The sequence below is a fragment of the Neolamprologus brichardi genome, chromosome 7, assembly GCF_056152115.1.
Source record: "Neolamprologus brichardi isolate AB-2024 chromosome 7, ASM5615211v1, whole genome shotgun sequence".
Classification (NCBI taxonomy): Eukaryota; Metazoa; Chordata; class Actinopteri; order Cichliformes; family Cichlidae; genus Neolamprologus; species Neolamprologus brichardi.
In genome coordinates, this window is record NC_142110.1 from 13,667,494 (window position 1) to 13,684,235 (window position 16,742).

Here is a 16,742-nt window from a genome sequence, read left to right on the forward strand (position 1 = left end):
GGTGCCATCTAGTGGGCATAACAAAAACTACAGCCATATACCCTGAAATAAATAGTTACAAGAAATTATTTTAGGGAAAAGTAAAAAGACCTGGTTTTTCACACGCTATCATTCGTGGATTGGCCTCCCCAGAACCAGGAACTCAGCATTACCGAAACAGTGTGAGATCATCTCAACAGACGATTGAACAAAAAGCTGCCAACATCAAAAGAAACACTCTTTAAGAAGCCTGGAAAACTATTCCTGAAGACTACTTAAGATATTCATGCATCAGGAATTTTAAAAAAAATAAGTTTATTTTGTAAATTAGACATCAAAAAAGTACACAGGCATTTAAACAAGCTACATAAAAATCATATCAAGTGATAGGTTGGTGCCTAAAAAGCATTTACATATCAGATAAAACAAAATACTACAGCTTTATTGAAATTAACGTGTTTTCTTATTCTTTATATCTGCTCTATGATATATTACAGCTAGTTTCGTTATAGGAACAAAGCACTGTGCTGACTCCAGTAAATTATGGTGTATCTTATTTTCCTTGATACACCTGATGCTTTGTGGTCAGTGCGCATCAGAAGATCTGATGGCAGAGGCCGTGTAGCTGTGGAGACAGACCTGAGGGCATTAATCATGAATGCCAGCCTCTCACTTTATCTGTGTGATCATTAGGCCGTACTTTACTGATGATCACTCTCTGGAAATGAGCTCCTGGAGGCTGCTTTCATTATTCATACCTACAAGAGCACAGTCTGCCCCCTATTCTTGGAAATGAGACTTAATGGGTGGGTGAGTGTGTGGGTGGTTGTGCTCTTGATATGTCACTGAGTGGCGTGTCTTTGTCAGTGATCTCATCTCTCTCACTGCTTCATCTTTAGCGATGTGCATCACAGGTACATTTGCAATTAGACCACAAGGAGGTGACAAGTGTTGCTCATTGTGATACCGAGAATGACAAGTCTTCCCCTTTAAGGAAATTTGATTGGCTGACCTTTTCATCAAAGCTAGTATGCTTTGCACCTGGACAAACAACTGTGGCTCACACAAATATCTAGCATCGTGTTGCTTTTTTTGTTTTTGCCAAAGGCATGTTATTATGTTCTTAATACAAATTACACGTTCCACCTTTCTACATATCCACATAACCCACTTTAACAAGTCGATTCAAGCCTCCCATGAACTTAAAATAGACGTCTGATTGTGTGAAGTGGTTGTTGAAAGTGTTGTGAACCTTTATATATGAAAGTATTCCCAAAGGCACGCTGCTATAAGGAACACTTTGCCTCCTGTCACGTGTAGATATCTGGAAACAGACCAGAATATGAAACTAAAGGACTTGCCAGATTATATTTCACATATTTCAGGTAAGTCTATACAGGAATCAGTTCTTCTCCTCAGCTACAAGACTAAGTGCAAACAATTAGCTGGCAATATGTGGATGATGGTGGAGGTGTCAGGGCGCGATGATGTTTTGCTCACATAATTAGTCTCTGAGGCCTTGTGTTGAAAAAACAACAGACTTGTCACCATAGCTATCATTCCTGCATCAAATGTTTAAGTATCACATGTATGAGCCCAATCATTTCTGCTGCGAGCATGCATAGCGTCCTTGACAACTACTTACAGTTTTTGTGATGAAGCTTTCACATTATGTTCAGTCTTTTAAACGTTTTGTTTTCTGAAGATGTATTTCAGCATTTTGCTGCTGATGTTTGAAATATTAAAAAAAAAGGTGCTGCTGGTAAAACCCACGGCGGTGGTGCTGTTTGAACATTGTTTATTTTTTTCTGAAAGGGCTAAGGATAACCTTCTGGAGACAGGAAAATCAATAGCGCTGTATTGAATTGCAGAGACCCCTGGTGTCTGCATTGATGTACTTGGTGGTCATTTGGCTCTGGAGACCAGAATGTTCCCAGTGCAATATCAGTAAAAAAAAAAAAAAAGAAGCAAAAACAGCATCATAACAACAGCAGTTAGACTCTATAACTCCTCAATCACGATGTCATAAGTCACTGGACACTGTGAACATCCATCCGTATATATGTATGTATATCTATACATATGTATATTTAGTGTGTACATGTGTGTGTGTACATGTCTATAAACAGGAATAGTAGTGGTACAATAGCTATATCAAGCTATATAGTTTATGTCCAACCATATCCATAATCACATACTGTGTATGCTACCATTGTATATAGTGTATTATCTTACTTTTTTTCATTGATTGTACTTATTGTATTTTTGTATTTCCTTCTGATATCTCTACCTGAGCAGAGGTGACGCAAAAATGTCCCCGTTGTGGGATCAATAAAGTCTTATCTTATCTTATCTTATCTTATCTTATCTTATCTTATCTTATCTTATCTTATCTTATCTTATCTTATCTTATCTTATCTTATCTTATCTTATCTTATCTTATCTTATCTTGTCACAACAAACCATACACCAAATTCAATTTCAGGTTGTGTAGTGGAAGATGAGACAAGAAGTTCACATGGAGGGTTGATAAGCAAACCGAGGACTGCGGAGGAGCAGCCATGGATTGTCGCAGCTCTTTCACGATTTGTATAACCTGCTCTTCTAATAATTGGACGGGGGATATTTTGGGTTCACAGGTCTCTTAATTAAAAGCGCTCAGCCCTCTGACAGATGAGACCATTATTTCTGTGGAGTGTGAATGAATCAGCCGCAGTTCATAATAACATAATGAGTCAATTTGTTGCTTTGCACAGCCCAAATCAAAATCCGTGACAGTCACACGCAGTCACACGCTGCTCACCCGCCGGTGCAAGATTTGTGCACATTTTTTAGAAAATCAATCATTTATTTATAGATTTTGCACTTATATGATCCCGTGAGCGACAAACGTGTACGGCTGTATTTCTCTGTTTAGGTCTGACATGCTGCTAGGTCACAATATGCTGATGGCAGTTCAGAACATGTAATTATGTAATATCTGTGATAATGGTGTGATTGGGTCTTTTAACACTACAGTCTAAAAGAGCAGAGCCACGGTGAGCATCAGCACAAAAGGAATGATTACATTACAGAAGGTTTGAATGCTTAACAATTTCATGAAGCTTTTTAAACGATTACCGCCATCAGCGGCAGTCCTGCAAATATCTGCGCTTTATTCACTACCTGTACTGCTGCCGTTGGCCTTTCTTTTGATATCATGAATTGACTGGATTGTTAGTGATTTCACACTCACCACATCTGGCTCTTTCTGGATGGGAGGATTATAAATACAGTAGGTGTATAAATAACCACTGCTGGGGGAAGCTCTGCCACCTTAGCTGTGATTCAGTCTCACCCCCTTTGTCATTTTAAACCCAGCTGGAGCTCAAATCAGGGCCTTTTTACAATAAAAGAGCAGCTAGAGAAAATGAAGCCCTATTTATTATTCCTTGTGGCTTTTTGTGACTGGAACCACAGACCCCTTGTCCACCCTCTTTCTTCTCTCCCACTCGCCTTTGAATGCTTCTGATAAAAGGCTCCAATGTCTGCTGCTGCAGTAATGATTAGGTCTTTGTAGTTCTGCCCATACATACAAAAGAAAACAGAAAAACACTCAGACATCAATCAGTTTTGTGCAGCATAACCTCTGTGGACCTTTAAAAAGGAAAGCAATGAGATTTCTTGTCCATGGTAGAATTGGTCTATAATGTTATCTGGTAACTCTGGTACCGCTTTGTTGAACATAATTGAATTAAGGATCTAATTTGCCATCACTTTGATGTATTCTGGTACTTCGTTATTTTTTGTGCACTTACAACTTACCTTTTCTTAAACTCTCTAGTAGAGTAGGCAGTTCTTGATCTTTCACAGTTATTAAAATGATTTTAAATGAGAAATTCTAGTCTTACTTTTTGAGCATGTTCTCGTAGTACTTTTAAACTCACCCATCTCAGTCTGCAGAATCTTGCATCTACTTACTTTTATATTCATAGCACTTTGCGCTCCATGCACTTTCCCGGCACATTACATCACATCGCAAGTTCATTATTGGCAGGGTGTTTATATTGAGAGTTCTGTCGTTTGTTGATGCAGCTCTTCCTATCATTCATAACAACTTCCGTTTTCTGGGCGATCTGTGCCAGCTGTCGATGGACACGGACGCTGTCAGGTCATCCGTGCACGTGAGTCCAGACCATTAGCCTTTTCCCGAGAGATGAGATCTGGGGCAGCAACGCTGAAACAAAGCAGTGCGGCTAATCGACCAAATCAACCCTTTCAGCTCGGAAAAACAGACACGTGCTTCGCTGATGTGTAATTTAGTGAAGCACAAATGTAAATGGGGTATATCGCTACCATTTTTTTTTTTATCTCCTTAACTTCCTGAACGGTTGTTTTCGAGGCTGTAGAACTCCCACATGCTTCTATTTTCAGACCTCGTGGACATGACATGTTCTTACTGACAGAAACAAAATTCGACATGAGCTGAGTGAAAGTGAATCCACAGTCAGTGGTATCAGTGGTTTCACAAAATGTTCAGAAGTAAAAATTGGGCCTAACAAATAAACTAAAAAAAGCATCTTAAATACATTTTTTGTTTCTTTTTGTCAAACATGAGGCATTTGCCTGCTGGATAGCAAATATTGCAAATATGTTCTAAATACATTTAGAAGTGGAGCTAACTGCTTATATCGTGGCCACACACGAGAGTATAAAAGACTTGCTTCTTGCCTTTTTCATGAACTAATCTGCAAATCAAATCTGAAATCTGGCACAGGCAGAGCCATTCTCCCTCTTTCTTGCAGGTTGTGAAAAACTGTGCGCTTGGAATTCCTCTTTGTCTACACAGGCATGTAAAAACACAGCGTGGCAACACTTTCTGAGAAATGTGAAGTGATACTGAGCCGTGCAAGCAGTAATTTCACTTTGCCTGTACAGCACAACTGAGGTAAAGAAGATGAAACCCTGCCCTGCAAACAATAAATCTTTTTATTCCCTCAGGAAGTAGGCTCGCTTTGAGTGACTCACCCTATAATTGGCCCAACTACGACATTAATCAGAAAGCACTCTTTTCTTCTTTCTTTGGGGGTCTTTGATGCATAATTGAGCGGGTTTAGCTCTTGGTTGAGCATTATTTTCAGGCCATTGTGTATATTCTTTTTGCTTATACGTCACCCTTTGAAAAAGCCTTTGGTGAAAACCGAGTGTGTCATATTGAATACCTGGATTTTTATCAGGTTTTGAGACCTCTACATCATCAGTGATTGTTTTTCCCTGAATAAGTTGTAGTATGCAACAAAAATCTATAAATTAATACTCATATATACAGTTTGTTGTTTAAATTCTTCTAATAAAGATTTGTCAGAAGGTTCAATAAACACACTATTTTTTTTTAAAATGTGAATTTTCTTGCAATTATTTCATGCTTTAGGCTTTACAGTGTTAAGAAATTTCACAACAGAAGAATCTGTAGCCATTTGTTTTGCATCAAACAAATATAACCACATTTATTTTGAAAGTATAAAATTTCACACTGTAAAGGCCACTTTTCAGGGTAAATTGACAACCTTCCTGTAAGATTTACACAGACAAAAAAAGCTTGTCCATCTCTCCGCTGGTCCAACATACTGTCCAGTTCTGTGGCAAAAAAAAAAGAAAAAGAAAAAAAAAAAAGCTATTGTTCTGCTTCACCACAGAAAATAGTTGGCGAGATCTGAATAACTTACTCAAAACAGGAAAACGGCAGGAGAGTGAGAATTCCTGATTTGTACATCCCACAGAGGACAGAGGAGCAAGGTTTCCAAACGGTTCTCTCTCTTTCTCTTTATTAAACCAGCTTACAGGCACAGCTTGACGTTACAGGCACTGTTTGCCTTCTACTGGGAGACTCGAAAAAGAAATCTGCAGTTGACATTCTTTACACTGGCACCAGTCAGGCCACGAGAGCATCCCCACTGAGACAGCATCCTCCATTTGTAGAAGCGGGGAGACTTTGCGCTGCAGACCTTGTCGTCAGAGGCCATTTGGTGGCTCACCGTAGCTCTGTCGAGGTGTCCTTACTTTGAGCATAGTGTTCACATTCTTACTCACTAACCGTGACGTGGTGCTCGCTGAGGTAGAACAGTTGTACCAAAAGAGTTATTTATAAAGAATACAAATGAGTAACAGTCACATCAATAAACTTAAGAGTGGAGTCATGGGAGGGGAGGGGAACAACATCACATTTCACCCACATTTTCAGCACAACAATATGTAGATCACTGACATATCTTCCTTCCTTTCAGCACAAACCTTTCCTTCAGTTCTTTCCCTTTCACTCGTAATGGCAGCTTCACAGATACTCAGACTGTATTTTTTTTTTTGTTTTGTTTTTTTACATCTACAAGCCAGTGCGAACAAATTCAGTTGTGAAAATACTTTCTCCGGTATCACGGCATGTGAAATCTATCCTTCCAACTCTCACACACGCTGTTGAAGAGTGCAAAAATAAAAAGAGAGAAGAGGGGGGGAAAAAGGAGAGATAAGTCAACAAAAAGGGAAATAAAGCAGATAGTTGTCATGTTAGAGAGGGTACACCGCCGTACAGAAAAGTCACATTGTTCATCGACACCGCTTCCATATTAAAAGAGGAATCGGTAACATCCCTTTTGAAGGCTCTCATCTCTCCTGAAGGCTGGAATGAGCTAAGTGAGCTGATTGGCTCCCTGCAGGGTGGGCAAGGCGGGGCTCCTCTGCGCGCTGCTTACGGCCGGACACCGAGCCCTCTGTGTGGACTAGGACCAGCTGCTGTCCGTCAAACGCCCTGTTCCCTTACGTGTGATGATGCTGTCCGTCGATTTTAGAAGCCTCTCTAGACAGGGCGCGTTGATTTTGCCCGGCGGCGGGCCTCTGGGCACCAAGTTTGTCTTAGTTTGGCTGTCTGTGCTGGAGGACACGGCGCTGTCCTGCGTTAGGTCTCTGTCACTGGGGGTCAGCAGGGGCCTGGGACCAGCCTGGGCCTGCTCTGCTGTGGGAGAGCAAATGGGTGACGTGTGGAGCCACTTCAGATTATTGGCAGAGTAAGCTCCAGGAGGAGTGAGATCTGTGACTCTCAGGGCTTTGGCGGTGGCTGGAGGATCGCTAGTGGTGATGGCGCTCGCTGCTGCAGATGTGGTCACTGGAGACAGCTGTTGAATATGACAAAAAAAGTTTTACTATTCAGCGATGATTCTAATTGATTACCAAGACCTAATTTTCATTTGCTGTCCATCTAGTTATTATAAGGACCCTGAAATATAAATAATATATTCATCTTGCAGAAATCTGAGTGAGGCCCAGATAATGGAAGGGCTGAAAGCAACACTAAAACGGGAAATGGTTAGTTCTTTTATAGCGCTTTCCTACTCAAGCACTCAAAGCACTTTATACCACAAGCACTTTTCTCCTCTAAGTGCTTTCCATCGAACGTTCACACTCTGATCAAGCCACCAACCTTCCGATTAGCAGATGACTTGGTTTACCTCCTGAGCTACAGCCACCCCTAAACACACTGCAGGAGCCATAAAAATGGCCCGAGAGCAAATAAGCTCCAAAATCTGGGTGGGGCGCTGCAACAGTGTATTAGCGCCTCAAAATGATTTAATTTCCTCTGTTTAATATCTAACATTAGGGGTAAACACTGGCATTCATTTTGAGTTTTGTTTCCATGTTTCTAAAATATTCTATCTGAACCGTAATTTGGCCTCCACTAGTACTTGAGGATCTTATTGTTTAGTTACTAGAAGCCCCAGCTTGTTGAAAAGCTACTTATTTTGTCTGCCATCTGGTGCCGGACACTAAGTGTCCGATGAGATGTTTTTATCCAGAAAGTAAATAACACGCTGAAGAGCGTGGCAGAAAATTATGAGCACGGTTCTGAGGGGGATAATTCTCTGTGTATTTGTTTAAACACACGATTTTTAGATAATCCGTGAGAATTCCCCCAGTTTTCTTTTCTCACACGTAGCACAGAGCAAGACATAGTCCGCGTTCAGCCACGCTCGCGCTACTAGAAATACTTGAATTGGGAACCTGCTCCGATTGAGCTGCACCACCTGCATAATTTACACACTGTAGCAATCGGACTTTGTAGTAGGGATCTGGTATGAGCAGTATCGATCATAGTGGGTGTAGTCAGTTATAAAGAATAAAAAAAACCTAATGTAGATCATAAAATCCTGTTCATGACAGGGTGTGTCAAGACTAATTCCTCACCAATTAAATGAAAAGGAATGTTCTAAAGTATCCTGACCTTTCTTATCCCCTTAGGGACACTCCTCCAAAATTACCTTTTCTCCTCTGTCATTGTTCTTAGTGAACCTGAGACTGCAGTAATACCTCAGTAAAAATAGCTTTTAATCCTCCTGTCCCTGTTCCAGACCTGTGATTAAATAATAATAGATATTTTAGTCGCTCTTTCGCTGCGTCGTCACCATATGTTCTTGGCAGCGGGATTTATCTAGGCGAAGGGCTCTTACACAACAGCTTCTTTTTTTTTAACTTTACCTTCAGTTTCTTGGTGGGAGCAGCTTCCTCTGTTTGGGTGACAGTGAGTGGGTGTTCTTGAAGCTTTACATTAGGGAACCAGCTCTTCAGCATTTCTTCCATTTTAAGAATGATATTAATGTACTTCTCCCTGGAAGCAGAGGTGGAAAAAAGAAAAGAAACAGCGAGTGAGAGAGAGCTATTTACTCAAGCTATTGCGCGCGAATCTGAGTAATCGAGCAAAAATCTTGGTAACCTCTTCTCTGAAATCTACCTCCCCATCACGCTCGCACAGGAAATATGCACTCTTGAAAAGCAAGCGAACACATTCACTCGCTCAACAAAGCCTGCTCTCCGTGTGTGGGGAGGGGAACATTGTCTTAAGTACATTTCTCACATGCTTTGAGCTCACACGTGGACTGGCGTATAATACTCCCGCTCGCCTCTAAATATAAACGCCAAAGCCACAACGTTCTCCCACAGCGTCAGTGTAAAAATAAAACAGTTGACGCAGTTCACGTCGGAGGTGGGCGCAGTCAGAATCCCCCTTAACTGCTGCCCGTCAGAACCAGATGGCGAGCGGGGATTAGCCTGGGCCGTACGATCGGGACCTTCCTGCTATATTCAGTCCAACCCATGTTAAATTCATGTGAAAGATTATCCGCCACAGTGGCTGCTAAAAAAAAAGTCACTTTGATCCTATCTACCATTGTGTTGCTCCAGGGGCTGCCAGCTGGCAACACAGAGCAGACACCAGGAGAGACACGAGGGAGGGGTTTAGTCCACCTTCCAGCCTCTGCCCTGGCTGTCTGCAGGGAGGCTGCCACACCCACTCTTTGTTTCCCTTATGGAGGCAGCAGCTGGTAGGTGAGGGCTCCAATTAGTCTGCGCTAGGCTCAGGAGCACTTTGTCTAATATCAGTATACCTTGATGCAAAGCCTCGTGCTAACTGCACTCCAAAGATTCCTATTCAGTTTCACAGCTAAACTGTACACGATGCCGGGATTTCGTTTCAGTGTAATCAAATAGTATTGATACGATCGCTGAGTGCAATCGCTCTGTGAAATTATGCTCTAAAGTGATTACTCAAATCAAAAACTCAAAACTTTCCAGCTTCTCAAATGTGACAGTTTCCTGTTTCCAGATAATTGAAACATATATTACACGAGTTTGTGGAATTTTTTGATAGCAACGTTCATCAGATATGGAAGTTTTCTATTCAGCGGTTAAGAAAATGCACAAATGAATGGACAGATATTCTTTTTTATATGTGTGGGAAAAGACTTGCACTAAAAATCAGATCATAAGGACTTGAGAATTGGTATTTTTTTTTCCATTTAACAACGTGAAATATCAAAACATTTTAAATTTGACTGGGAAACAGGGACTATAAGAGTTTCCCCTTGAAAGGGGTGATAGCATATTCCATTATGCTGTCTGGCCGGTGGAGAGCTAATCACACAGACACAAGTGGGCCGCTCTCACCGTGAAGCCTGATACATTTTTAACAAGATGCCCAGCTTTAGTGAGAGGCAGACATCTCTGCAGTAAATTTATCCTGAATGTGTGGGGGTAGCAGCAACCTGCTGTGAGCCATGTGTCAGAAAGATAACGGAGACCACTTCGACCCACAGATAGCAAGCAGTATTGGGTAGTCCTTGTATATGTATGCTGGGGGATGCACTGTGGTTCTCACACGGGTTTGACACCACAAGTGAAAAGAGCACACAGATTTTCTACGCTGACACATTTATGTCAAAGTACCGATTATCATTGTTTCATGTAGGGCAGAATGTGGGTCACCTACCCCATGTAGGGGTTCTGCAGAACACCCATGATCCTCTGAATCCGGTCCATGGCGACACTCTCCTGGAAACTGCTGAGTCCTGGCAAGAAGAAAGTTGTAGCATGAGCCACATGAACTGTGTTGACAGCAGGGCTGAGTCTGTTCAGCAGATGGGTAGTGTGAAATGTGTGTGTGAAGGAACAGACTCCCTGCTTCTGTGGCCAGGAAGTGCTGGGTCACACGAGGTTCGGGTTTGACTAAGATCCCAAACTAAGCAGTTTTTGCGCCCGCCTGAACACGGTGCTCTCTTTCAGAGATCCTCATAATGCCTATCTGACTCAAGAACTGCATCGCTTTACGCACACATGCGCACATATACAAGGAATGCTTGTGGTTAGATGACAGTCCTACGACAACACATGTTTCAGACGTCTCACGCTCATATCTCAAGGACGCCTATTCCACAAAGACTTGCGTAGTCTATGCGCTCTATTGTTTTTTTCTTTCTGAGACAAAAGAGACCGTGAAAAACAGACTCAACTAAGACATTTTGTGTTCAATCGGGTCAATATCTTGTGTGTGAAGCAGAAGACATATTAAATGCTGACTTACTTTCTTTGTATCTCCCTGAACGAAGGCCATTCAAGATTGATGACAGTGGATGAATGTAGCATTGTAGCTCCATGCACTGAAAATAATAACAGATTTATTAGTGTTAGTGGGTAATAAAACAAGTTAAAAACTTTTTCTGTTAAGCTCATAATAAATCAGTCTCCCCCCAGTTCATTTTGTTATATTAATTGACAACAACTTTCCATGACTAACTAGCTTTGTTTGACTTAAGACAGAAAAAGTCTAGTTCTTTAGAAACGGATAGCAAATAGGGGAAGGTCATTTTTACTGGAAATGTCATGCAGGAAGCACTCTGTAAAACCACTACGGGAGTCAGTCTGGGTGACAGGGTACGTACTAGTTTTGCTGACACTGTCAACCACTGTCTGTGGAAAGCACACATGAACCACAGAGGCGCTCACCTTGCTGCTAAAAATTCTCTCTTTCTCTGACATGTTGGCAATGAGCTGCCGTTCTTTGCATTCGTCCTCTGTAGAGCCGCGAGGTCTCTTCAGTGCCTGCTGAGTGTTGTTGCCGTTCATTCTTTCTCCTTGCTGTGTTTTACACAGTCCAGTGGCGGTGTCTCTGTCCCATTTTTCCATGCAGCCGGGAGATCCCCGGCTGGAGACCTCCCTGACCTCGCTCCAGTTACCGTCGCCCTCCTTCAAGTCGCTGCTCCAGCGGCAGCTGCTGTCAGTCGGGCCCAGGTGCGAAGCGGCACAGGGGGATAAAGGAGCTTCTGTCTGGCTGTGCTTTCTGGTACAGTCAGGCTCCTGCTCGTTCTCATTATCCTCATTGTCGCTAGCCAGCCAGTCAATGGAGTTGTCCGAATCTGTAGCAGACATCCTCAGCTGCAGGGTCTAAATAGCACTGACCATCACCGACCTGACAAAGAGAAAGTCGGCGTTATTACATTGCAACAGCACGAAACATATTAAAGGGAGCAGCGATAACAGACGCGGAGACGAGAAACGGTAAATTAAAAATTAACTACATCAAGGCCTTTAGCCTTATATAATCAAATGTAGTGTTCTCGAGCAAAAAGTCAAGAAAGAACAAAAAACTCCAGCCAAGCAGAAATAACAATAAAGACAGAGGAGGGACAGCAGTGTACTCTGAGCAGATGGTGGCAGTGAGATAACAGTTGTTGGGACCACAATGACCTGTTTGTTTTGCAGATGCAACACCTGAGCCAGTAAACACAGGCCAGCCACCATCAAAAGCAAACAGCAAACGGTCCCGTGCCCCATCCAATACTCGGAGGGTGGTGGGTGGAAGGCTCACATCATTTGTCCCTCCAAATTTATTTCACTGCAACCCTCAAACGTCTTCACATCACAAACAAACAGATTTCCAAATTTCACAATTGCTACCCTGACTATCCCCCCCACCACCCTCACTCCGCTTCTGTCAGCTGGCCTGCCAGCTGCTACCACCACATTCATTCATACACTTCGTTCGCTTGCTTATTCAAAGGGCCAGAGGTCTGCCACCATGACAACTAGTAGTTCGACGAACCGCAGACCTCCCATCAACACAAGTGACACTTGTGGGGTGAAAAAAGAGATTTAAGAAAATGGGACGCGTTCTTCAGCAATGAACGCCTTCTGAATAAAAATAAATAAATCCAACTAAAGGCTCTTCACGGAGGCTTAATTGCAGTATATTCCCTCTGTGTTTATTACAAGAGGGGAAGTGAGCACAGCGTTTTCAGCACAGAGATCATTTTAGGATTTCCAGAGTTAAGGACTGCCATGTCTCCTGCCTCCTGTAAAATTTGAGGGTAGAGGGGTTAATTGCTCCCTGATTCTTTGTCGCCTTCTGATCTTATTGTTACAGAGGAGGGGTGGAGCGGATATTTACTGATATACTGAATAAAATGCAAAACATATGCATCATCATTGCTCTAAATCAAAGCAATGATTTACAGGAACACGTGAGTATTGAGCGCCATAGAAGAGATTCAGCAAAGTCCCAAAGAATCTTGAATCTAATTCCAAGCTACTGCAATGTCAGTCTGTTTTGTGTTGTGTAATACTGTATTACACAACACAAAACATGCACAGACACTGCAGTAGCAAAAAGAAAATCGAATTTCTCTCTATAATTGTATAAAAGTCGCCCTTCTTATTAATATACTAACTCTAAATGAATCCAATAGCACTGAGAAAATATATCAACATATATGTGCCATGACTAGCTCCACGGTACTACTAATTTCTTTCTGTGATAAAAACAGCATACACATGGCAAGCTTACTAAATATTCACTTGCCCCGGGCCTTTGCATGCGCATATAGGCCTACAGTTATATTCTGATAACACTTTAAATAGCAGTAGGTACTGATAACAGCTAACACCGTGGATTTCTGAATCAAGGGAAAGGTGGTCCCATAAAGCAATTTAAAAAATATATACACCAGTTAGCTTCCGCGACCTCGACGTCTACATCTACCTGTGTAGGTGGGGCACCTGAATAGAGATGCCCACCGCTTAACACGTACGCCGATATGCTGGAAATATAAGAGAATATTTCAGATATTCATACGTCGTTATCTCTCGCCAGAGAAAACGAGCATAGGAAGATAAGGTTGCAGGTCTGATCTGTCCGCCTAAATGCGGGTTTCACATCAGTTGGGTAACAGACACAATAGACTTCCTCATCAGTCACAGTACATTTGGCAGCATGCTGGATTAGTAAAATATAAATATATATATTTAAACAATAAAGAAAGAAAGGAAACAGGAATACCAGTCCCTGTCACAGGAAGGCTACCATATCGCAGCATTAAACACAACCGCGAACTCTTTGTTTTTCTGACCAGGTTGTCTGTGTGAAATGCCTCTGGATGATTTAAAATAATAATATTACTAGGATATCGCTTAGTCCCCTCAGAAACACAAAGTAAGTTATATTTATCGGGAGGCTCTGGGCATTAAAAGGAGATGCGGATGGGTGCCTACCTTCCCAGGATGGAGCGGCTGGTCGTTCTTCCTTTGTTTAGCGGTAAATCCAGTAGGACTGTCGGCAGAGAGCAGCTGATGTGCTGGACGTGCGGCGTGAGAGAGAGGAGGCAGAATATCCAGTGATCGGCCCGTGTTGCTTCTCCCAAGGCAACGTGTCTGGGAGGGCGGGACTAGCTTGAGCATGCGCTCCCATTTGCTCCTCGAGCGGCTCCGACTGTCCAATCGGCTCCTCCGTTCAGTGCAGCCGCGGAGCAATAGGCGAGGCCGGTTTACATATGCAAATGACATGGAAATGACACAAACACGTGGACACGCGGATCGGTTTCATTTCAGCAGCTGGGTGAAAAGTCAAGCCAGGACTGGCTGTGGTCATTCTACAGGCATTCTTGGGCATTATATCATCTGGATGATGATGCTTGACTTGAGGCATGTCAGTAAGCTGAGCGGCACTGCTAAAGGCGCAGTCAGCAATTTCAGGAACAAGTGTGAGAGTTAATGAGTTTGCCCAAGGACACTTCGGTAGAGTGTAGCAGGCACTTATTTTTGCAAAAAATAAAATAAAATATGTTTTAAAATATGTTTGCTAATGGTGGTGGTGTGGTGTGGTGTGGTGAATTTGGGGGGGGGAGACAAAGTAATTAAAGGGCAACTGGTAAGATCGATTCACATGTATTTATTATAAGGAAGATTCTGTCCATGTAATAGATATTATTAGGTCATTTCTGACATTTAAATCTGTAATATAAGGCTACTTTGTTATCGTTTAACTTTATAAAATGATAACGCGCTTAATTTGAATGACCTGCAAAGTAACTAGCTTTTAGAAAATGGAGGAGGAATAGACGAGAGAAAGTACCTGCTGCGATACATCTATACAGTACTTGTGTAAGTACATGAATGCTTTCTGCAGACCACAAGACATTACATAAGATGTCTCCAAGTTGTGAGTGACTAAGTAAATAATGCATTAAGATGAATCATAGTGGAATTAGTCATTAATTGTTTCATTTTGCTTTTCTTGAGAAGGTAAATACACGAAACCAGAACCACTTTTCCACACGCAAAGCTGCTTCTTCTTGACCATAGCTCTGTATTTTTTTTTAAATTTATAATTTATTTTTTTCTAGGCACAATGATGGTAAAACTGATGACTCATAGGACCTCTGTTTGACTGCATGAGAGAGTAGGATTAGGTGCCCTCTGTCAGAGGCCAGACAAGAATCCTGAGCTTGGAGCCAGTGAGTCACGAACCCTTTCACAGCAAACAGTGGTGGGGGGCGGGGAGAGAGATCACGTGCGCCTGGGAGACGCCCACCCAAAAAGCACAAACGGCCTGGTCTCCTCATCTCCCTCAGTTCACAATGCGGATAGACAGGATTTGAAACAAAACATTTCCCCCCCTTCTCTCTCCAGAGTAAACAGGTCACATGCGAAAAGGCTCCGCGAGATGTTTACAGAGCCGTGGACGCTGCCCAGACAGTTTTAACAACCGGGTGCAAATCTGTCTGAGATATAATGCAGAAGGACTTCTTGGACTGTCATCTTTGCTTTCTATAATGAGCTTGTACCATTGTAATTAGATTGAAAAGGCAATTTGTGGTCAAGTGATCATAGAGTAGCATATGTGGCTACTTTTGCTTTATGTGCTGCCGTCACAATGAAGAGCAGGCAGGATGAGGGCACCAGCAAACACTAGCTTTGCTCTCTACAGATGAGCCTGTAATCACATCCTGCTGTGAAGAATGCATTCTAAAACCAGTCAAGGTGACACACCTACTGGCACGGTTAGACATTTATTTTGAATTTTAATTGTCCTCTAAATCACAGCGGTCTCTCACACATCCCACAAACAGCTTGCTGTTGTTCTGCTCCCCAGGCTCTGATCCCCCGGTGACCCCAGACTTTGTGACGACAGAGAGCTTCCTACAGCTTTCCAGCAAACTCTCATTTCCCTTATTTGTCTTAGAGGCTGTCACTGTGAAATATATATCACATTCACCTCAAAGCACAGGAAACAGACATATCTACATGCATTTGATGTTCAAAGAGCTTTTATTGGGCTCATACATTCAGCATTCTGAACCACGCACACATGGCATCGTACATATAGAAACCTTAGCCACAGATTGTCGTGAATGTTTCAGTAAATCTTTTGTGCAGTCGCCAATGTTTAAGTGTTTAACAACAATCCAATTCTACGGAGCCGTTCTCCAATTTTCACAATCTGTCATTCGCATAAAGAACAACAGCAGCAATTTGCAGTCTGTTCACAAAAGGGAACTCTTTTTATCTGTGCGTTTTCCTGTCAGGATCCAAGATGAGTCACACGACACAAACTGGCACTGCGATTTTCAATTTGTCAGAGAGGCAGGCTGAAAACATATCCCACAGAGACTGGATTTCTCCCGCTCTCATTCATAAAAAATAAAAGACCAATCAGAGACTCACACCCACTTTATTATAGGGCATACGCTGAACATCTGTCCCTGTCTAACCCTGTCTTCTCGAAAAAAGAAAAAATAAAGACGCAGCACGTGTGCGTGGGGAGCATCAACCGCACCTCACCCTATGGACTAAAGGCAACTCTGAACTCAAGTACATGTGTGCACGATTTACTGTATTGTAAAATCTGTTTCTCATTTTCAGGCAGCGTCACATGTCTAATGCAATGACTCGCCATCAAAAGCACTAGCCAGTAACCTAAACGGACCCGTGTTACACTTGCATAAAGTGAGGGAATGTGAGAGACTTTGGCCTTACTGGTAAATATGCTGCAAGTGGACGCAGGCATACATGTGAGAGTGTTTGGGTGCCATTTGCACGGGAGCATATTTGCATTTGTGTCTGTTTTATCAACATCTGTCGTGTGAACTGTGTATATGACTCAGCTGGGTGTACCCTGGCTTTGCTCCATATGC

At 42.4% G+C, this 16,742-nt stretch overlaps 1 protein-coding gene across 1 annotated transcript; it reads right to left on the minus strand.

Moving 5' to 3' along the window:
- Nucleotides 1–5,449: 5,449 nt before the first annotated feature.
- Nucleotides 5,450–13,948, minus strand: ciartb (circadian associated repressor of transcription b). Its single transcript, XM_006789294.3, has 6 exons — nucleotides 13,822–13,948; nucleotides 11,281–11,743; nucleotides 10,859–10,934; nucleotides 10,268–10,346; nucleotides 8,482–8,611; nucleotides 5,450–7,124 (listed from the first exon to the last, which is right to left on the minus strand). The coding sequence occupies exons 2-6, from the start codon at nucleotides 11,701–11,703 to the stop codon at nucleotides 6,732–6,734; spliced, it is 1,101 nt and encodes a 366-aa protein (XP_006789357.1). The 5' UTR covers nucleotides 11,704–11,743; nucleotides 13,822–13,948; the 3' UTR covers nucleotides 5,450–6,731.
- Between the last annotated feature and the right edge of the window lie 2,794 nt (nucleotides 13,949–16,742).

Excerpts from the sequence above, each read along its gene's own strand:
- ciartb (XM_006789294.3), bottom strand. The coding sequence starts at position 11,703 with ATGTCTGCTACAGATTCGGACAACTCCATTGACTGGCTGGCTAGCGAC. Across the intron at positions 10,935-11,280 it reads AGAGAATTTTTAGCAGCAAG|TGCATGGAGCTACAATGCTA; the intron begins GTGAGCGCCTCT and ends TATTATTTTCAG. Across the intron at positions 8,612-10,267 it reads CTGCAGAACCCCTACATGGG|GGAGAAGTACATTAATATCA; the intron begins GTAGGTGACCCA and ends CTCTGCTTCCAG.